Source organism: Typopeltis vanoorti, chromosome 17 (genome assembly GCF_054136105.1).
Source record: "Typopeltis vanoorti isolate ZY-2024b chromosome 17, IOZ_Tvanoo_1.0, whole genome shotgun sequence".
NCBI lineage: Eukaryota > Metazoa > Arthropoda > Arachnida > Uropygi > Thelyphonidae > Typopeltis > Typopeltis vanoorti.
The window spans coordinates 68,175,508-68,198,569 of record NC_143565.1 but is presented as its reverse complement, the minus strand read 5'-3'; the positions used below and the strand labels follow the sequence as shown (position 1 = coordinate 68,198,569).

At 36.5% G+C, this 23,062-nt stretch overlaps 1 protein-coding gene across 1 annotated transcript in view; it reads right to left on the bottom strand.

Moving 5' to 3' along the window:
- Positions 1-23,062, bottom strand: part of Vps13B (vacuolar protein sorting 13B) — a 1,316,993-nt gene that overhangs the window by 450,430 nt on the left and 843,501 nt on the right. Inside the window, exon 34 of the mRNA XM_090406926.1 lies at positions 13,437-13,589. Within this exon, the coding sequence (XP_090263052.1) occupies positions 13,437-13,589 (153 nt within the window). The remainder of the gene's footprint in view (positions 1-13,436; positions 13,590-23,062) is intronic.

Sequence of the window (23,062 nt, the reverse complement as noted above, 5' to 3'; positions counted from 1 at the left end):
ATGGAGGAAAGAATGCTGTAAAAGGAATTAGAGATGATAAAGGTGATATGAAAACTCGAGAAAAAGTATCCTTGAAGTACGGAGTAATGACTTTGAAAAATTGCTAAATGAAATTAGCAGTGATGACAGCACAGTGGTAAAAAACACTGACCAGGCATGCAATCAGGAATACCATATCCATACTTGAAGTAGAAAAAGGCATCAAAAGTCAGAAATGTGGAAAGGCAGCTGGAGTAGATGATATTTAGCCAGAAATGTTCAAGTATGGAGGTATAAAAGTCTCACAGTGGCTGAACTGCATAGTTCAGAGGGCTTGGACAGAGGGACAAATTCCAGATGATTGGAGTAGAGCTCTCATAGTACCCATATATAAAAAGGGAAATAAAACTGAATGTGAGAATTATAGAGGTATTTCTCTACTGAGTGTTCCTGGTAAGATTTATGCCAGTATATTTGAGAAACGGTTGAGAAGGATTGTGGAAAAGAAGCATGGTGAATAACAAGCTGGATTCAGGCCAAATAGAGGCTGTGAGGATGAGATTTTCACTTTATGACAAATAGTTGAGAAAGCATGGGAATATAACAAAGATCTGTATTTAAGTTTTGTAGATCTGGAAAAAGCATATGACAAGGTGCCAAGAGAGAAGCTATTCAAAAATGCTACAGTTGTATGGTGCCAGTGGGGCATTATATCAAGCAATACTTAGTCTTTATCTGAGATGTAAGTCACCAGTTAGAATTATAGGGGGTACAGGAAGATGATTTTATGTTAAATCTGGGGTCAGATAAGGATGTACATTATCCCCTCTGTTATTCATTATCTATATGGATCACATTACGAAGGAAAGTGGTATTAAATCTGATATCAAAATTGGAGATGTTAATGTCAGCTCTTTGCTTTATGCGGATGATATTATACTTCTAAATAAATATGCTACAAGTCTGCAAGATTCCCTGACTAAATCAAATAACTGTTGTAATAGATATGGTATGAAATTAAGCAGTAACAAGCAAAATACCATGAAAATAGGGAGAAGCAATGAAATGGAGAACCTATAGAACAAGTAAAATATTTCAGCTACTTAGGCACGATTTTTAGTGAAGATGGTAAATTAAATATGGAAATAGACAATAGAATCAATAAAGCTGGTATGGTGGGAACTCAACTGAATACATTTATATGGAATAAGAGAAAAATTAGTCAAAACAAAAATTAGCTGTATACAAGACAGTGTTCAAACCAGTTTTAACTTAAGGATTTGAGAGCTGGGTTAGAAGTAAAACACTTGACCAAAGACTAAAGATCGCAGATATGAGAGTCCTGAGAAAGATTAGGGGTCTGAACAGATGGCATCAATGGCAATATCATATTAAAAACGAGGATATTAGGAAAGAACTTGACATTGTTAGCATTCATGAATGTGTTAGCAGAGGTAATCTCATGTGGTATGGTCACTTAAACAGAATGGGAGAGGAAAGTTTAGATTAGAAAAACAAGTGTTCTCTGCCAGGTTGGCAGGAAAAAGACCCAGATATAGGTGGATTGATATGGTAAAAAGTGCCTTAGAAGATAGAAATATAAGATCTGACAATGATCAAGCCTTGACAGGTAATAGATTGATTTGGAGGAAAATTGTAGATAGCAAGTTAGTGATGATGTAAATTTTTCATGTAGTACTATCATATCCTGTACACCTCTTGAGGGTAAATGTCAGGAATTTGATGATGATGATGATAATGTTGCATCAATGTCTCACTTACTGCAAGGAGCATTTTTGAGGCAAGACAGTATGCTAACATTAATCGGAAGATGATGATGGAGATGGTGCTGGAGAATCAGGATTTGATTCTGTTGCTGGAGGAGGGGAGCTTACCACTGAAGTTGGTTTCTTGAGAAACAGTATATAGGGTTGTTTGGACAGCATTTTTCTTTTTTTCATCATAAATGGCCTTGTAGCAGCTGATGTTCTCACTAACTGCATGGTAAATCTTTGTGAACTGCTCAATGTTAGGATCTTGCTCCTTAATCTTAGCAAATCCTGCTTCAATGAGATGAAAGGGTTCAGCTAATTCAATTGTTGTAAACTTTCTTGGCTCTGGATCTTCTATTTTTTGTGTTCTTGTGTTTTTGTCAGCTGCTTCTCTATCTCCATAAGGTCTTCAATTCTTGTGAATGGGGACTCTAGTAAGTTACTGACATCATTTTCACTGATGTCCAATTGCATTGCATTGCCACTATCCACCACAGCTTTTCTGGCTTCAGCAATGTCTTCTTCTGTGAAGCCACAAAAATCATCACAGAATTGAGGACACAGTTTGTTCCACAACCCTTTCGCTGTTGATTACTTTACTTCCTCCCAAGAATAGCAATGTTTTTGATGGCATCACAGATGTTATAATTCTTCCAGAACTCTCTCGAGGTCATCACATCATCTTCTGTAGCCCTGATTGTTTGTGGCAATGAACACCATAAGTAATAAGCCTTAAATGCAGAAATTACTTTCTGGTTCATAGGCTGTAGTAAAGATGTAGTGTTGGGTGGTAAAAATATGACCTTTACATTAGGGTGAAGGTCATCTAAAGATGCTGAATGTCCAGGAGCATTGTCCAGCACAAACAGAATTTGAAAGGGAATTTTCTTTTCCGAATAATAACGTTCCACAGCAGGTATAAAACAGTTCTTCGCTGCGGGCTCACCTGGACTTGTGGTGGACTTTCGCTTTGGAGGCATGGTCATAAGGGTAATTACAGACTGACAAAATCGAATAAAAAAACGTTAAGACGAAAGTGATGCTGTGTGTAAGTCACCATATAAACAATGAGACTAGTCGCTAGTATAAAGATGCTGTGACAATGAGCTATGAGAGGAAGAAACTAGTACCTGAATTATTAATTTAATTATTTGATTATTAATTATCCTTATGGGGAGCCAGTTTGTAAGTACGGAACGCCATAAGTCTGGTCGTCCATAAGCCAGGGACTGCCTGTATTGCATGAAAGACAAAAGATTGTAAAGTAATCAATACAGATACTGTTTACATTTGGATGAAGGTTTTATGTTCTTGGGTTATTTCTGACAGCAAGCAGTAACTTAATACAGAATTCTATTAGGAAAAGGTTAGAAGGAGATATGGCCAAATAGGCCAAGAAGATTGTAGATGCAAGTATACAAAAAAGCCAAAATGTAACTTATGTCTATACATAAATGCCAGGAGCATCATAAACAAAGGAACTGAATTTGTTGTTTTTGTGAACATGCTGTAGCCTAAGACTGTTGGCATTAGTGAATCCTGGCTCTCAGAGTCAGATGTTGTAAGTGGAATCGAGTATAAGAGCAGTATTTTTAGGAAAAGAAGAAATAAGAGAAAAGGGGAGGGGCATTACTAATGATATCAGATAATTTGAATCCAGTTAGGGTAGAAACTCATGAAAACAATAACAGTAATAATGTCCCATGTTCGGTTGCTGGGGAAGAAGAATTTATTTCCATACCTGGATAGTACTATATGAATAATCAATGTGGGTAACTTAAATTATCAGAAGACTAATGGGGAAGTCCCTAGAAATCTCATAATAATGAAGGAGAATTGATTGAGCTGTTGCAAGACAACGTTCAGAGGCAGCATATGAAAGAGGCAACTTGAGACCAAAAAGTCTCAGTTAAGGATTACTGTTTTGCCACCAGATTGTGACAGTGATCATACTGTATGGACCTAGGAAGTAACTAAGCATGTGAATGTTACAATTAGGACAGGTTACATGCTGAATGACAAAGCTTGAAAAAATCAAATATTGCCCTTTAAATCTATCCCTATGTTATTGACATACAAATTAAAAAGTAGTGGCCTTAGTTACAGAACCTTGATGTACTCCAATAGTCACTCTCATTTGCCTAAATTCCATGCCACTATATACTAGTCTCTGGTGTCTGTCTCTCAGACATCCCTTATCCATGATACTAGCTTAGCTTGATATCCATTCCCATTTGCTCCAACTTTTGTAATAGTTTTCCATGAGGTATTCTCTCAAATGCATTTGTAAAGTCTAGCGGTATCATGGTGTAGCCTTCTTTATCTAATTCTGCTCTCAATCTTATAAAATGTGAGTAAATTGTACTGCATGATCTACCTTTTACAAAGCCATGCTCTGCTGCTCACCGTAAAGTATCGTATTCCTATCCACACTGCTGGATTTTGACTTAACAGACTTTTCCAATACTTTAACCAGCACTTCTGAGATATTAATTGATCTACTTATGTCTTGGAGCCACCTTTGCATAATGAAATTATCTTGCCTTTCTCTTTGCACCTCCCTTAGAACCTTGCAGGATTGAGACTTGGATTAATCAACTTTGTAATTGTCACTGCTAATTTTCTTGCATATTTTCATATGCATTCGTTCCAACATGCCATCCAGTCCTGCTTCTGTACTCCCATAGATATTTTTTAATTTCAAGAACCTCCTATATATGTCTACCTCAATTCTCACATCAATTTCTGTCGCATCAACAACTGCAAAATCTCCATCTGGATGATACATCCATGCAAAGTGATCAATTCTATAACCCAACTATTTTTCCTTCTTCTGTCACCTTCCTCCCATCAGCACTAGTTAGTCATCATCAAATCCTTAACATGTACCCTCAAAGGGTGTAAAGGATATGATAGTATTATATGGAAAACTTACATAATTACTAACTTCCTATCTACAATTTTCCTCCAAATCAATCTGTTACCTGTCAAGACTCCAGCATTACCAGATATAATATCAATTCACCTACATCTTGGTCTTCCTCTGGGTCTTTTACCTGTCAACCTGGCAGAGAACACTTGTTTTGCTAATCTTTCTTCTCCCATTCTGTTTAGGTGACAGAATCGGAGAGGAAATTAGCTCCGGAAACACATTCCTGGATGCTAACAATGTTAAATTCTTTCCTAATATCCTCGTTTTTAACATGATACTGCCACTGATGCCATCTGTTCACGCATCCAATCTTTTTCAGGATTTTCATATCTGTGGTGTCTAGTCTTTGGTCAAGTGTTTTATTTTTAGCTCAGATCCATAAGTTAAAATTGGTTTGAAATCTTGTATACAGCTAAGTTAGTGTTTTGACTAATTTCTCTCTTATAGATTTGTAGCAGATTTATTTAGAAGTATGACATCATCTGCATAAACAAAGAGCTGACATTAACATCTCCAATTTTGATATCATGTTTAATACCACTTTCCTTCATAATGTGATCCATATAGATAATGAATAACAAAGGGGATAATGTACATCCTTCTCTCACACCAGATTTAACATTGATCCATCTTCCTGTACGTCCTTCAATTCTAACTGCTGACTTACAACTACAATAAAGACTAAGTATTGCTTGATATAATGCCCCACTGACACCACACAACTGTAGTGTTTTGAATAGCCTCTCTCTCTCTTGGCATCTTGTCATATGCTTTTTACAGATCGACAAAACTTAAATACAGATCTTTGTTATATTCTCATGATTTCTGAACTGTTTGTTGTAAAGTGAATATCTGATCCTGATAGCGTCTTTGTCCTGAATCCAGCTCATTCTTCACCAAGCTTCCCTTCCATAATCCTGTTTTCAACTGTTTTCTCAAGTACACTTGCATAAATGCATACTTGCAAGCCCGGATGGCTCAGTCGGTAGAGCATTATGCTTTTAACCTAAGGGTTCGAATCCCTGTTCGGGCGGTTTTCTTTTGCTGGCCAAATTAGCCAAATGGTTAGCTTATCCGCTCTCCAGCCAAAAGACTGCGGATTCGAATCCCGCCGTGGGCATGGTTGTTTGTGATTGTCTGTGGAAATACTAGTGGTAGGTGTAGTTATGGTCAGTGGAAGTTAGTGGTGGAGATGGAGAGTTGTGGAGTGGGTACCATCCCTTGATGAGTCCTTGGACTCCCTGGAGGTGTCACATAATAATAATAACGATTCATGCACTGATAATGAAAAAGCAGCAATATGATTGCTTTATAGTAGCCAAGTGCAATAGATGCGATTGCTTCACAGTAGCCTAACCTGTACACTAATGAATGAATCATCAGATTTTTTTAATTTCATGCTAATTAATTCAATTTAACAAATTAATTAATAACAGTTAATTTTACACAGTACATCTTTACATTTGAATGAATCATCATATATTTTTTATCATCATCATCAAATTCTTGCCATGTACCCTTAAGGGGTGTACAGGATATGATAGTACTACATAAAAAATTTACATCATTACTAACTTCCTATCTATAATTTTCCTCTAAATCAGTCTGTTACTTGTCAAAACTCCAACATTATCAGATTTTATATTTATTTCGTGTAAGGCACTATTTACCGTATCAATCCACCTAAATCTTGGTCTTCCTCTGGGTTGTTTTCCTGCCAACCTGGCAGAGAACACGTGTTTTGCTGATCTTTCCTCTCCCGTTCTGTTTAAGTGACCACACCACATGAGATTAGCTCTATTAATTCTTTAATGATACTTGTGACATAATGATTAGAAATATATACACGTTTACACAAGAATAATGTTTAATTTGCCAAATATTTCAGTCTAATATTTGACAAATTAAACATTATTCTTGTGTAAACGTGTATATATTGCTAGCTCTATTAATGCATTCCTAGATGATGACAATGCCAAGTTCTTTCCTAATATCCTCATTTTTAATATGATATTGCCACTGATGCCACCTGTTTATGCCCCTAATCTTTCTCAGGACTCTCACATCAGTAGCCTCTAGTCTTTTGTCAACTGTTTTACTTCTGACCCAGCTCTCAGATCCATAAGTTAAAACTGGCTTGAACACTGTCTTGCATACGGCTAATTTAGTGTTTTGACTAATTTCTTTCTTATTCCATATGAATTAATTCAATTGATTTCCCACCTTACCAGCTTTGTTTATTCTGTTGTCTATTTCCATATTTAATTTACCATCTTTACTAAAAATCGTGCCTAAGTAGTTGAAATGTTTTACTTGTTCCACAGGTTCTCCATTCATAATGCACTTGACATTTTCAATGCTTGTGCCTATTTTCATTGTCTTTGTCTTTTTATTGCTGACCTTCATACCATATCTATTACAACAGCTACTCAATTTAGTCAGGGACTCTTGCAGACTTGTAGCAGATTTATTTCATCATCATCAAATTCCTGCCATGTACCCTCATGGGGTGTACAGGATATGATAGTACTACATGAAAAAAATTACATCATTACTAACTTCCTATCTACAATTTTCCTCCAAATCAGTCTGTTACTTGTCAAGACTCCAACATTATCAGTTTCGATTTCTATCGTCACTTTGTACCGTATCAATCCACCTATATCTTGGTCTTCCTCTGGGTCGTTTTGCTGACATCCTGGCAGAGAACACTTGTTTTGCTAATCTTTCCTCGCAAATTCTGTTTAAGTGACCATACCACCTGAAATTAGTTCTGTTAACGCATTCCTGGATGCTGACAATGTCAAGTTCTTTCCTAATATCCTCGTTTTTAATATGATATTACCATTGATGCCATCTGTTCACGCCTATAATCTTTCTCAGGACTCTCATATCTGCGGTCTCTAGTCTTTGGTCAAGTGTTTTACTTCTGACCCAGCTCTCAGATCCATAAGTTAAAACTGGTTTGAACACTGTCTTATATACAGCTAATTTAGTGTTCCGACTAATTTCTCTCTTATTCCATATGAATTCATTCAATTGACTTCCGCCATACCAGCTTTGCTGATTCTGTTGTCTATTTCTATATTTAATTTACCATCTTCAGTAAAAATCGTGCCTAAGTAGCTGAAATGTTTTACTCCTTCCACAGGTTCTCCATTCACAACACATTGACATTTTCAATGATTCTACTATTTTCACTGTCTTTGTCTTTTTATTGCTGACCTTCATACCATATCTATTACAACAGCTATTCAATTTGGTCAGAGAATCTTGCAAACTTATAGCGGATTTATTTAGAAGTATGACATCATCCGCATAAAGCAAAGAGCTGACATTAACATCCCCAATTTTGATATCATGTTCAATACCACTTTCCTTCATAATGTGATCCATATAGATAATGAATAACAGAGGAGATAATGTACATCCTTGTCTCACACCAGATTTAACATTAAACCATCTTCCTGTACTTCCTTCAATTCTAACTGCTGACTTACAACTCAAATAAAGACTAAGTATTGCTTGATATAATGCCCCATTGACACCATATAACTGCAGCGTATTGAATAGCTTCTCTCTTGGCACCTTGTCATATGCCTTTTCCAAATCGACAAAACTTAAATACAGATCTTTGTTATATTCCCATGCTTTCTCGACTATTTGTCGTAAAATGAAGATCTGATCCTGACAGCCTCTATTTGGCCTGAATCCAGCTTGTTCTTCATCAAGCTTTTCTTCCACAATTCTTCTCAACTGTTTCTCAAGTATACTTGCATAGATCTTGCCAGGAACACTCAGTAGGGAAATACCTCTGTAATTCTCACATGCAGTTTTATTTCCCTTTTTATATATGGGTACTATGAAAGCTCTACTCCAATCATCGGGAATTCGTCCCTCTGTCCAGGCTTTCTGAACTATACAGTGCAGCCACTGTAAGACTCTTATACCACCATACTTCAGCATTTCTGGTCGAATATCATCTACTCCTGCTGCCTTTCCACATTTCAAGCCTTAGATGGCTTTTTCTACTTTAAGTATGGATATGTATTCCTGACTGCATGCCTAGTCAATGTTTTTTACCACTGTGCTGTCATCATTGCTTGTTTCATTTAGTAGTTTTTCAAAGTAACTACTCCATACCTCAAGGATATCTTTTTCTCCCATTTTCATGTCACCTTTATCATCTCTAGCTTCTTTTACAGCACTCTTTCCTCCATTCCTAAGCTTCTTTAACAACCTCCAGAATATTTTGCCACCTTCTTGAAAGTTAATTTCTATATTCTTGCCAAAGTCCTCCCATGACTTTTGTTTAGCTAGTTTTAAACAGTGTTTAGCATTCTTTCATTTGTCTCTATATTCTCTAAGAGCACAAGCTGACTTATTTGACAGGAACTTTTGATATGCTTTCTTCTTTTCCTTCACTGCCTATTTATTTAGAAGTATAATATCATCCTATTATGTATAATATTCATAGTATAATGTCATTAGAAGTATAATATAATATCAGGTTGATATCAATCTGAAGTCCAGGTTTAATATATTTTTATTTTTATGTAATTTAATTAATTAATTAAATATAACTAATTAATTATTAAGAGTTAATTTTATGCACAGCATCTTTACATTTCTCTCAACTGCATGTACAGTCGGTAAATGTTTGTGTGCATGGACTCAATTTAGACTATATAGACTTACAAAATTGAGTCCATCTTTTTGATTCACCCTGTAAATTGGTGTATACTTTATGGTAGTAAATAATAGACTGGTATCTACATGTATTTTATGCATTTCATAACATACCTTTTTCTTAATTTTTTCAATATTTTATGCTACGTGGTTCTTCTGCAAGTTTTTTCAAGTTGTCCAAAAATCTCCAAAAATTTTCAAATATATTTATTCATAAAAAAAAAAAACTCCTCATATAAGTGGATCTGTGCTGTTCAAACCGGTATTCTTCAAGTGTCAACTGTATATATATTGGAAGTTTATTTTGCACTTGGTTAGATTATAATAAATTTAGTTTAATCCTTTATCCAAGTGTAAGCAAATAAAGTTTGCACCTGGAAATATCTTCAGGTGTTGCACCACCTTACCTCAGGTAAGGTGGTGCAACACCTCCTATTGCTTCTGCCTTAGTATCTCTATGTTTGGGTCTGCCTCCCACTGATGAGACCACAAAAAGGATCGAAACCGGTCTGGGTAGTGGCCCTTCTGTTAATGTCCCATTCTATCTTACGATTTTGTTTGTCTTACAAATTGCCTTCATCTGTATTCTTCTAACTTCTACTTTCAAGACATCCCCAAAATTTCTACTAATATCTGAGTTATTGTTCCCCGTAGTTTCCCTAGTATTTGTATTTTAACTGCGCCCTTTGGGATATTTAGTTTAAGATATTTTATACATAAACAGAGAAAAGGAACTCAAATATCTGAAAGTGTAACTATTGCAGTCGTGACACTATTTCCTGTTATTCAACATTAATTCCTTAAACTTCCCGTTTCTTAACATTGATTCCCCGCGTGATTAGGCTCGAATGTTTCTAAGCGGTGCATTGGATTAGCAATATCAGACAACTTTTATTATCATTAAACAAAAGGTTTATTATTTCTCTAAACATGGTACATATCAAAATACTCAACCAAATTACTTACACACTAAAATTAGCTTAATACAAGTAGTTGGGTTATGATTCGACAAAAGTTACTAAGATCATGCCGCCACAAATTTTCATACAAAACATGAATTCACTTAACATGGACAAATTAGATCACCACACATTATTAGATTATTCAACTTCAAGTACACTAACAAAATCATTAACTACTCTAGCACATACTTATGACAATTCCGATTCTCCACACATCTCACTAGGCATTCAAATTCCTCAGGCTACTTGATTACTCAATTAACACTAATCAATCTCAATATTAACAAAACCTTTTACATCATTAACACGTTCGCTGCCAACTACGAGTATACTCGTAGTGGGTAATCCTGCTTCACAAGCCAGCTACGAGTATACTCGTAGGATGCTTACCGCCGGGAACGAGATTATTGTAGTGACCTTGAAGAAGTGAAAATGCTTGGCTTGTGGGGCTAGCTTCAAAACTGTGTATTCTCATAGACCGTATATGCTCTGTACAAGCCAACTACGAGTATACTCGTAGGTCGTTTACCTCCGGTAACGAGATTATCGTACTGACCTTGAAGAAGTAAAACAGCTCGGCATAGGGGAACAGACCATGCCAAAGTAGCGTGGCAGCGAACGTGTTAACATACAACTATGTCATTAACTTTCCTTTTACAATATAGTAGGCACTCAAGATTCTTAGGACAATTAATTATTCACAAATTATCAACACTAGCTAGCTTACTTTTAACACTCTCTATCCAATTCTAAAGTCCTATTATATTTTCTCCCTAATCACTTTAATAGTTCTGTATTATGACAATGGTACCTATCACAAACAACTTCTAGTTAACATAAGACAAAATTCACAATACCTTTCTTTAGCTTCACTTACGGGCCTTTACCTTCTACTGAACGAACTTGCTTGCATAACTTCTTGTAATTCAGGGCTATATGAACATCTGCGCCGTCGGCTGTACTAACCGAAACGAGGACATCGATATTTTCACAGCTTCCTATGACTCTATGGTATATTTCGCTTTCTACATAGGAATACGGGAATAGCTTTCCCGCTCACCTTCGATCCCTTGTTGTGGCATGAGGATATAAGCCATATCTCTCCACTCAGGAACACCGTGAAATCCACCAGAAAACCAAACTAAAACCACCGCGACTATACAAACGTTTCTTCTCCTCTCGCAAAAGGCAAAAAGGCCTAAAGCCTCCATGACTATCTAAACGTCTTCTCCAAAACCCAAAAGAGCCTACTCTTCTCAAAAAAGCCTCGGGGGGGGGGTTTACCAACCCTTTTATAGCTGCTCCCCTAACGGCACCCTTTCTTACTTCTTTTTCCCGCATCCTACTTGTTTTCTGTCTGTCTACCAATTGGGTAGCATTTTGCCGCCATACGTCATTTTGATCGGCAACTCGTAATGAAGTTTCTATCCGGGCATAGGCCCTAAGCAATATTCCGTTATTTCTCTTGTTAGCCTCTATCTTAACTCCCTTTTAAACCTTTTCTCAGAATTCTACTTAATCTGTAGCCTCTTACATAGGGTATTTCATGACTCATTCTTTTATACTTATGCACTTAACTCTTTCATTCTTAATCGCATTACTATATTAATTCTTAGTTAGCTACTTATTTAATACAAATTCCTTGTTTAGTCATAATACATCTTAATACATTCTTTTCTTTTGTTATCTTAACTAAGCAACAGACCTTTACATTTTACTCAATTCATACTGGATGCAAGAATATTTTATTAATTAAATTATTCCTTTTATGCAGGGGTTTTCATTTATGTTATTTATTTTTCATGTTACACCATGATAACTGAGAATACTATATTCTCAAGATATCAGGTGTAACACTTCCCTTAATGTATAGCAGTATATATGTCTGCAAGGAGATGTGTTTTGCATTATGGGAGATACTTAGAGAAGGAGTGATGAGAGCTCAGTCCACCTTTGTTCGGAGTTGCCTGGTGTTGCACCACCTTACCTCAGTCCTGAAGATATTTTCAGGTGCAAACTTTGTTTGCTTACATTTCGATAAAGGATTAAACTAAATTTATTATAGCCTAACCAAGTGCAAAATAAACTTCCAACATCTTTCTCTAAATCCAGAGTAATTCAATAATAAGGTGGTACACCTGTTGGCAACTCATATAGGTAAATATGACTTTTCGTATTGCTTCTGCCTTAGTATCTCCACATTTGGATCTGCCTCCACTGACGAGACCTCAATAAAGGTAGAAACCGGTGTGGCTCTGATTTGAGAGGCTCTGCTTCAGGGTAGGTTTTTGCCTGTCTCTGAGTGGGGCCACCGCTGGGATTATGGCTCTACTTGGTGGTGGTGGTGATCCTGCCACTGGGTAGAGCCTATGCTGAGAAGTTCTTCTCGGTGATGGGGGTGAGCCTGTCACTGAATGGAACAATGCTGAGTTGGGTGATCTTTCAGTATTGTCTTATTTTTAGAGCCCGCTTCACCTATACAAAGGTCAAAACCGGTCTGGGAAGTGGCCCTTCCTTAATGCATAGCAGCATACATGTCCTCAAGAAGATGTGCTTTGCATTATGGGAGATCGTCGTATGACTTCACATCACTTCCCTTAGTATCCCATAATGCAAAGCACATCTCCTTGCAGACACGTATAATGCTAAGCATTAAAGGTGGACCTTTATTGAGGTCTCATGCCACGAGTTGCCCCAGTTCTGAAATTACTTCAGGTGCAAACTCTGTTTGCTTACACTTGGATAAAGGATTAAACCAAATATATAATTTGTGTGGGATAGTGTGTACCTCACATGATGAGTCTCTGACTCCATAGAGGTCAGATGTTAAAATACTTTTATTATTGTTAACATCTGACATGTAAACTAATTTTAACTGGCAATAATATAAGTTAGTCTCCATCTACAATGACACAATCAATTTCAAAATACCTCCTTCAAAATACTTTCTTATAGTATTCAAAAATACTTTTTTATAGTATTCAAGCATTTTTTCCAATGAAAGTGCACCTTAAAAATTCTTAAGTCAATTTTTTAAAATTAAATTTCATATGAATTTCAGTTCATTTAAAATAAGAAAAAATAGAAAAGGATAATACAAACCTGCTTTTGCAGTGCAGATAGAGATTTAATCTTAACAATAATGCTAACTTTATAGCCTTTATTTTCAATAGTTTTCACAAGTATTCTGCAGCTGTCTAAGTTGAATGAATCACACCACTTCCATTTCATACTTTCAAGACATATACGAATAAGCTACAAAAATAATTTTAAAGAAATTTAAAGATTTGCTCAGAAAGGATGAAATCTTTTTATCTAATTATTCTGTAATACATTTAACATTCCAAAATTATCCTTTTCTAAAATTAAAAAATAAAAATAAAATAAATAAATAAAATAATAAAAAAATAAAAAAGATGAATGCATGTTTATGATGATTCGAGAAAGTTCAATATTTTAAATTATATTTATATGATGCATATAAACTAAATATCATTCATTATACTCTTATCCAAAACACTAACATGATACGGCATTGTTAACAAATGTTTGAAATCTGGTTTTATATTTTATCATTCTGAAGATCATTATGCTGAAAGTACGATATCTCAACTTTGGGCATTATAAGAAAAATTCGAAGAATTTCTGTAACTTCTGGTGATACTTTTCTCATCTCTTATAAAGCTACTACCAAAAATGATGCCATTACTCTATGCTAAGGAGCAAGAGATCATAATATTATAATAGCACTGGATTGGTTTCCAGAAACAAACAATCTGTCACCTCCATACAAAACCCATTAATTCACCTTCAGTTTAAAAGCCATTATAAAACATACTAGATATTAATATTAAGCAAGAATTATTTTTCACAAAATAAACTATAGATACAAATAAATGCTGACCTGAGTGGCCAGCATTTAGAGAACTTGAACTCCAACCAACAGGAGTTCGAGTACTCTAAATGCTGGCCACTTTGAATCCTTTCATGGGCATGGATCTTTGTGACTGTCTTCAAGTGGGAGATTAATTTCATTGCCAGTGTGAGATCACCTTCTCACTTAATGGATGCATATGGTGGCTTGAAAAAGTTTTATCTTTGGTCTCAAGAAAAAGGATTATGTGAAGAATAAATACAAAAATAAACAAAATAAAGAATAATTAAAAAGCTTTAGTCCACCCACAGTGCTACTGTATAGATTTACAAACTTTTATGCGTAGGAGCTACAAAAAAGACTAACTCCAGTCACTTATAGTAAATCAGATTTGTAAGATGGACATAAAAATATTAGTGACCATGCAACTCACTCTCTTTCTTTATTTCCTTGTCTCAGAAACATTGTACTGAAATGTGTATATGTTACACTCTTAGCCTGTTACAAATTGAAACAAAAAATGAAATCAGATGTTACAAATCTGATTTCATTTTTTGTTTCAATTTTCAGATCAGCATAATAAAAAAAAGTGCGATATACACCCTCTGTCCAAAAAGAAACCGAATTTTTATAGAAAATAAAACATAGGCCAATTATATTATTCAAATAATTTATTTCAATCAATATACTCTTCCTCAGCTTCAATACAGCGTTTGGCACGGTCAATTAATTCGTTAAATGAGTTTTGTTATATCAGTTTTTGGGATACTGTTGAGGGTCGTGGTTACTGCTGCCTTGAACGTTTTCAGTGGTGTTGTATCGCTTTCCTTTCATCGGCAAATTAAGTCGGGGGAAGAAGTCACAAGGTGCTAAATCAGGTGAATACGGTGAGTAATCCAACAAACAAACTTGGGTTTTGTTCAAAAACTATCTCACAATGTTCGAAAGATGAGATGGTGCATTATCGTGCAAAAGTGACCCGCTGCCTGCATCACGATATTCATGCCATATGCAACGAATTCTCGCTATCAATCACTTCAAACCTTCGAGATAAAACTCACCACTGACCATTTGGCCAGGAAGAACGAATTCTTTATGGATAATGCCCTTGGAATTGTAGAAACAAATCAGCATTGTCTTTACTTTTGACTTCTCCAAGCAACTTTATTTCGGATGCCTCTCTTCTGGTTGTCTCCACTCAGCACTCTGGTGCTTTGTTTCGGGCTCATACTCAAAACACCACGTTTCGTCACCAGTGACAATCGTTTCAAGGAAGTTTGAGTCCTTATGTGCAGTTTTAATCCTTGCAGTGTTCAATATGATGCATTTTTGGTCGTCGGTCAACTTGTGGGGAACAAATTGCGAATTCAATTTATGAAGGCCCAAACTCTTGGTCAAAATATTGCACACAGTTGATTTAGGAATTCCTGATTCATCTTCAATCAATCTCACGAACAATTGCGGATTTTCTTTGATGAAATCATGCACTTTTAGGATGTTAACTTCGCTCAGTCCAGTTTTTGGATGGCCTAGCTTTTCGTCATCTTCAAGCGTCTCACAACACTTTGAAATTGCTTAAACCACTTATAAACTTGAATATGGGATAAGCATTCATCACCATATGCTTTTTGAAGCATTTGATGCGTTTCAGTAAAATTTTTACCAAGTTTAACACAAAAAGTCAATCGCAGCTCTCTGTTTGAAACTCATTTTCCGACCGTTCGTCAAAAAACACTGTCACTCTTGGCACTATAACTCGGCTTTTAATGAAACAAATGTCATAAACAGTTGAAACATCACTAATGAAGGTTGCCAATTTTGACAACAAAAAGATACAACAGGTAGTGCCACTAGTTTCTTCTATTTTTGAAAAGTTTGGTTTCTTTTTGGACAGAGGGTGTATATTCACCAAAGATATAGGACTTTTTTTAAGGAATTACCAACTAAAGAGAATTCCAAGGAAAAAACTGTGTGAAATGTGTCTTCATAGATCAAGCATCAGGGCTTAGACAGGAGTTAGTGAAAATGAAAAGCGAAATGAAACATCTGAAAGAGGATATTAAACATCTAAAGAAGAGACTGGCTGATGATAATGAGAAGGAGGAAGTTAGAATTATGAAGAATGAGTCAAAGGACAGTTGTATATCAATGCTGGGAACTCAATCATTAGAGATGTGATTACAAATAAAGTGTACAAAACATGCTTTCCTGGTGGAACAATGAAGAAAATAACTGATGCACTGCAGAAAAGGAAAGACCAGAAAACAAAAGTGGTAGTCATGGGTACAGATGATTTAGTTGGGAGAAAAAAAATGTTGATAGAGACCTGAGGAAGTTGTTGCAGCAGATAAAGAAGAATAGTGTTGCTGGGAAAATCATAGGCATGTTGCCCAGATATGACAACCGCGAATTCAGAAGGAGAGCAGAGATAATGAATAATAAGATGGCTGAGTTGTGTGGGGCAAAGGAAGTTCAATTTGTAAACCTGTGGAGTGAATTTCAAGGGAAGTTGGAATCATTTAAAGCTGATGGATTACATTTGAATGGGTTTGGTGTTGGGCATTTAGAAACTCTATTGTTTTCTGGAAAGACACAGAGTCAAGAAGTTAATGTTGTAAATGATTAGAGTCTAACTGTGAAGCAGGACAGCACAAATAAACACATCTTCTGCTGGGTGAAGCAGCAGAAGATGATGTAATGCATAAAGGTAAGCATGAGACAGATAGGAATGGAAATCAGAGTCAGGATCAGGGAAATGGGAGTGGCCAGACCAGAGAGAGAGAGAGATGTGGTATAGTAGCTAGAATAGAGAATGTTGGAGTTAGTAGAATGGCCTCAAACAGGCAGGGATTCTTATGTTTGTACACAAATGTAAGGAGTATTTGAAACAAGAGCGCTGATTGAGTCGCTACGCTCAAAGATAATTGGAATAAGTGAAACATGGTTGTCTGAGGAGGATGTGATATGATGTGATGTCAGGATTAGAAATAGAAGGATCATAATTTTCCGGAAGGATAGAAATGTGAAAAGAGGAAGGGGAGTGCTGTTAATGATTGCAGAGGAAATGTGACTGTGAAATGTGGTAGTTGATAGTGCATGCACAGATTCTGAATGAATCTGTGTGGTATGAAGTTGAAAGAAGCAGGTTAGTATATCTTGATAGGATGCTGTTATAGGCCAAAGAATGCAGAGAATATTATTGTGAAATGCTTAGGCAAATTAGTTGGACATGCAAAAAGATGAGCTTGATGGGAAACTTTAATTACAGGAATATAGAATGGAAGGAGGAGATAGTGTATGGGAACAAGGACACGGAGCTTGTGGAATTTCTGAGAAATAAGCATCTTAAGCAGCATGTTGAAGCAACCAAAGGCTTTAATGTTTTGGATTTAGTGATAACTTCACAAGATGTAGTTATTAAAAAGGTGTTGACACTGCCCGCCGGTTGGTGAGAGTGATCATGAGTTACTTGTTCGGGAAGTGCTGAAACAAGAAAAGGTTACTGCCAAAAATGAATGTGGAAGTAGAAAGGCTTCGTTGACCAAGTGGTTAGTTTAGCTGCACTCCAGACAAAAGGCTGCAGGTTCGAATCCTGCCGTGGGCATGGATGTTTGTGATTGACTATAGAAATACTAGCGGTATTGGTGATGGATGGTAGACGGCATTGATGTAGTTGCAGTTGGTGGAGACAGAGTTGTAGAGTAGGTACCCTCCCTCAATGAGCCTTTGGACTCCCTAGAGGGGTCAATTAATAATAATAATAAAAGCAGGCGATTATAGGAAGCTCTGTAGTCAGCTAGCATCAGTATACTGGGCAGATGAGCTGAGTGAAAAAAGATGTTGACAATGCATGAAAACTCTCAAGGCAGTATCTGACAAAAGCAATATATAACTGCATACCAAGGGTCAAGCAAGTAAATAGAGTAGGAGTGAAATAGATGAACAGTGAAATTAAGCAAGCTTGTGCTGGAAAAAGAAAAGAAAATGTTATGGAGGAGGTACAAGACAGTTGGTGGTGATTGGATTCATGAAGAATATAAAGTGCAGATAGAAAGATGACGAGTATGGTAAAGAAAAAAACAAACAAACAAACAGGTAAAGTGTGAGAGGAGACTGGCTGATCAGGTCAAGGTTAACTTAAAGAGGATTTTTCTGCTATATGGCAAGCAAGAGAAAGAATAATTATGGCAGGTTAACACAAGTAGATAGTCATGGCAGCAGAATAATGGTAGAAATATATAGTAGAATTATTGAACAAGAACTTTATCAACATATATCATACTGGTGTAAATGATGCCATGCAATATATAGAAGAGAGGCAAGTATTTGGAAAATTGGAAGTGAAAGAATCAGAGGTGTATCAGATGTTGGTTGGGTTAGATATTAATAAGGCTGTGGGAATGGATGACATAATTTCCACATAATTCCCACAGCCTTATTAATATCTAGCCCTATTAATATCCAACCATTAATAAGGCTGTTATTAATATCTAACCATGGTTAGATATTAATAACAGCCTTATTAATATCTAACCATAGATAATTATTAATATCTATTCATCCATTCCATATTCTTAAGGAATGTGCACCACAGTTGGCGATGCCATTGACCTGGTTATTTAATGAAAGTTTTGCAGTGGGTAGGGTTCCTAAGGAGTAGAAAGAAGACCAAATAGTACCACTCTGCAAGCATGGCTCCAGGACAGAAGTCTCCAACTATAGACCAGTCTGTATAAATGCCATTGTGCTCAAGGTGTTGGAGAGGAATAGAATTAGTAAGGAATAGAATACATAGCATTCTTTATGATGGTCAGCATGGATCTGTAAATCCTGTCTTAGCAATTCACTTGCATTTTATGATATGGTAATACGTGTTAGATAAGGGAGAATATAAGTTAGTGTACAAGCTGCACAGAATGGGAATAAATAGTATATTATTATTATTTCCCAAGACCTCATGGAGTCAAAGACTCATCTGGGAGGTCCTTTTATCACACATACATCTCATCATACTGTGTCTTAAACACACTCAAACTCCTCGCAGACACCACACTCTCAGGCAAGGCATTCCAATCATTCACAGCTCTGCACGAAAAAAACCTGCCTCTCACTCCCCTACTCACACCCTCTTTATACAGTTTCCAGGGATGACCTCTGGTTCTCCCCTGATCTCCCACTATTCTCTATAGAACTTCTCCATCATTGGTCTTATAACAACCCCTTACCAACTTGTAGGTCTCTATCATATATCCCTACTTCCGTCTCTCCACCAGACTGAAAATTACATCTTCTCAATCTTTTCTCATACTCAACATTCCAGAGGTCAGAATTATCTTAGTTAGCCGTCTTCGGACCCTTTCCAACATCTCTTCATCCTTCTGAAAACCTGGTGACCAAATCTGGGCACAATAGTCCATGTGTGGCCTAATCAAAGCCTTATACAATGGAACAAGAATCTCCCTACTTCTACATGTCAGTGTCCTCCGCATCCTTCCCAGAAGTCTTTGTGTTGTCTTCACAATTTTGGCGATGTGTCCCCTAAATTTTAGATCCTTATCCACTATCACCCTCAGATCTCTTATTTCTTCTACCTTCAACAATATATTCTCACCAAGCATAAATTCTGCATTCCATCTTTGTTTTCCAAATTTTAAACCCTTACATTTTGCAACATTGAACTTACATCCCCATTTGCTTGCCCAATCACTCAATTTATTCAAGTCTTCTTGCAAGGCCACAACATCTTCACTACTCTTTATGGTTCGTCCCAACTTTGCATCATCTGCAAACAACTGAATATCTCCATTCAAATCTTCGCCAATATCATTAATATACAAGTTAAATAGTAATGGCCCTAAAACAGATCCCTGAGGCACTCCACTAGTGACTTTCCTTTTCCTGGATATCGCACCCCCATACACAACTTGTTGATACCTATCAGATAGCCAGTCTCCAATCCAATGCACTAATCTAACATCCAACCCCATCTGCTCTAGTTTGACTGTCAACTTATCATAAGGTACTCTATCAAAAGCCTTTGCAAAATCCAAGTATATTACTGTGTATCCTTCTCCTCTGTCCAAGGAAGCAGTCACTTTATTGTAATAAGTAAGTAGATTACTAAAATATGACCTCCCTTTAGCAAATCCATGCTGTCCATCAAAGATAATACCATTGTTGTCAACCCAACTCTGGATCCTAGTTCTCACAAGCTTCTCCAACAACTTAACCACAACACCTGACACAGAGATAGATCTATAGTTTGATGCTTGAGTTCGATCACCTCCTTTATGAAGTAGCACAATCTTGCCCTCCTTCCACTCTTTAGGAACTTGACCAAGTGCAAGACTCGTATTAAAAAAATATGTCAAGGCAGGTGTCAACTCTCTGGCACATTCCTTCGGAATACACGGTGATATATTATCAAGTCCCACAGCCTTATTTACATCTAGTTTACTCAACTCCCCAAACACCTCTTGCTCACTTACAGTCAGTCTCTCCTCCCCATCATCAACTGCTCTCAATCTCTCCATGAAGTCACATTCACAAGATTGAAAGATCTTTATGAACTGCTCATTAAGTATCTTCACCACACATTCTGCAACAGCTGTCTTTATACCATTTCCTCCTATTGAGATCTTTCCTCCTATATTGATCAGACGGATCAGAGATTGGCTGTCTGAATGATACCAGCAGGTTGTGTGTGATGGAAAAGAGTCTCAAAAAAGAAGGTAACCAGTGCCATGCCCCAAGTTTCTGTTCTTGGGCCCCTGCTGTTTAACTTGTTGGTAAAAAATATATCATGTGGATTGACTCAGGATCTTCAGCTGTTTCCTGCTGATGCATAGTTGGGAAGAATTATAAGTAGCAATGTTGATGTTAATTCTTTTCAGGAAGATTTGAATGGAATTTTTATTTGGACAGAGGAGTGGGATTGTAGTTTTAATATCAATAAGTGCAAGGTGTTGCATTTTGGAGTGTAGAAATATAAGGCTGTGTACTATATCGATAGTGCCATACTGCAGGAAGTGGATGAGATTAGAGATCGTGGTTAACAGTAGACTGAAGTTTAGAGGTCATATTGCTAGTGTTGAAAAGGCTGCTATGATAAGAAGTACTCTAACATGTAGGGATAAAGAAGTTGTGCCACTGTATAAAGCACTGATCAGACTACATTTGGACTATTGTGCTCAAATCTGGTCACCTGGTTTTCAATGTGATGTGGAGACATTGGGGAGGATCCAGAGGTGAGTGACTAAGACAATGTCAGGACTTTGGAATGCTGGCTATGGAGAGAGAAGTTGAAGAGATGTGCAGATAGGAGGAGGAAGAGAGGTGATATGATAGAGACATTTAAGTTAGTGAGAGGATTTTATCAGATTAATCCAGAGGAGATTATAGAAAGAGTAGAAAGTGAGAGGGGAAGAACCAGAGGTCATCCCAGTAAGTTACCTAAAGGTGTGGTGAAGGGGGGGGGGGTGAGGAGTAGATTTTTTACATGAGTAATTGTCAGTGAATGGAATGCATTACCAGAATGTATTGTTAATGCAAGGAGTGTTAAGGATTTTAAAATTCTACATGATAAATATATTGTAAGTTGAATGACTCTCCCACGATGAGTCTTCCAACTCCATGGAGGGTGTAATAATAATAATAATAATTTGTATGCTTTCTAAGATGCATGACATAATTTTTCTAGAAGAAAACATTCTGTCATAATGCAATAAAGGCAGTAGATATTAAGAACAGAAAAATAGAATTCTAAATATATATTTTAAAAAATTGTTTCCCTTCATCTATATGTATGTATGTATGTATGAAGATTTATGGAGACAAAAACACACGTAATAGAGCAATTACTTTACTTACAATTAAGAAAAATAACACTCGATATTTCAACCTTAATCAAGATCATTATCAGGAATATAATGTATACGTATATATGAACAAGACAGAAACTACATGACAATACCCATATGTATGCTATAGTATAACTGCTTTATTAAACAGTACACATAAGTACTGCTTTGTGCACTTTTACAGTATAACGGGTTATAAAAGCAGTTATACTGTAGTGTATTTATGTGTATTGTCATATAGTTTGTCTTGTTCATATGTACATATATATATATATATAGGGTGAATCAAAAAGATGGACTCAATTTTGTAAGTCTATATATATCAAACATAGAACTAGCGACAAATATGATGTAAAGTATATTTGATTATACTCACAATAAAGTTTATAGATGTTCAATGCACCCCCCCCTCTGACCGCTTGCACTACAGATTGACTTGCTTGGCTATGCTCAAAAGTTTGTTGAATTCGTCTTGCGTTCTCCTCCGATATATGTGGTCTTCCCAAGCTTTTTCCCTTACACAGACAACCTGCTTGCTCAAATTGATAATTCCAATGGCTCTTCCTCATTAGAGGTTTAATGTTGAAACGACGACAAAACACACACTGCACCACAGTCGCCAACTCGTTTTTATGAGCTCATAAATGCAAAAAATTTTGTGCTGCATAGTAGCAATTTTGTTCACAACTGACCCTGCTGCATGGCTGTGCACTAGGCAAGTGCTCTAGCAGTAGTATTTCATACTTTAGGACCTCATCTTTCAAATGTTATGTAGATCATTCACATACAATGTATAGTTCAGGAAATATAGCCATTCCATGCGAAATTGAGTCCATCTTTTTGAATTACCCTGTGTGTGTGTGTGTGTGTGTGTGTGTGTGTGTGTGTGTGTAGTCATACCCCGAAGTTACGCGGTAGGTGGGACTAACAAAAAGCGCGTAAGTCGAATTCGCATAACTTGGGGTATAAATTTGCATGTAATTTATATAAACAAA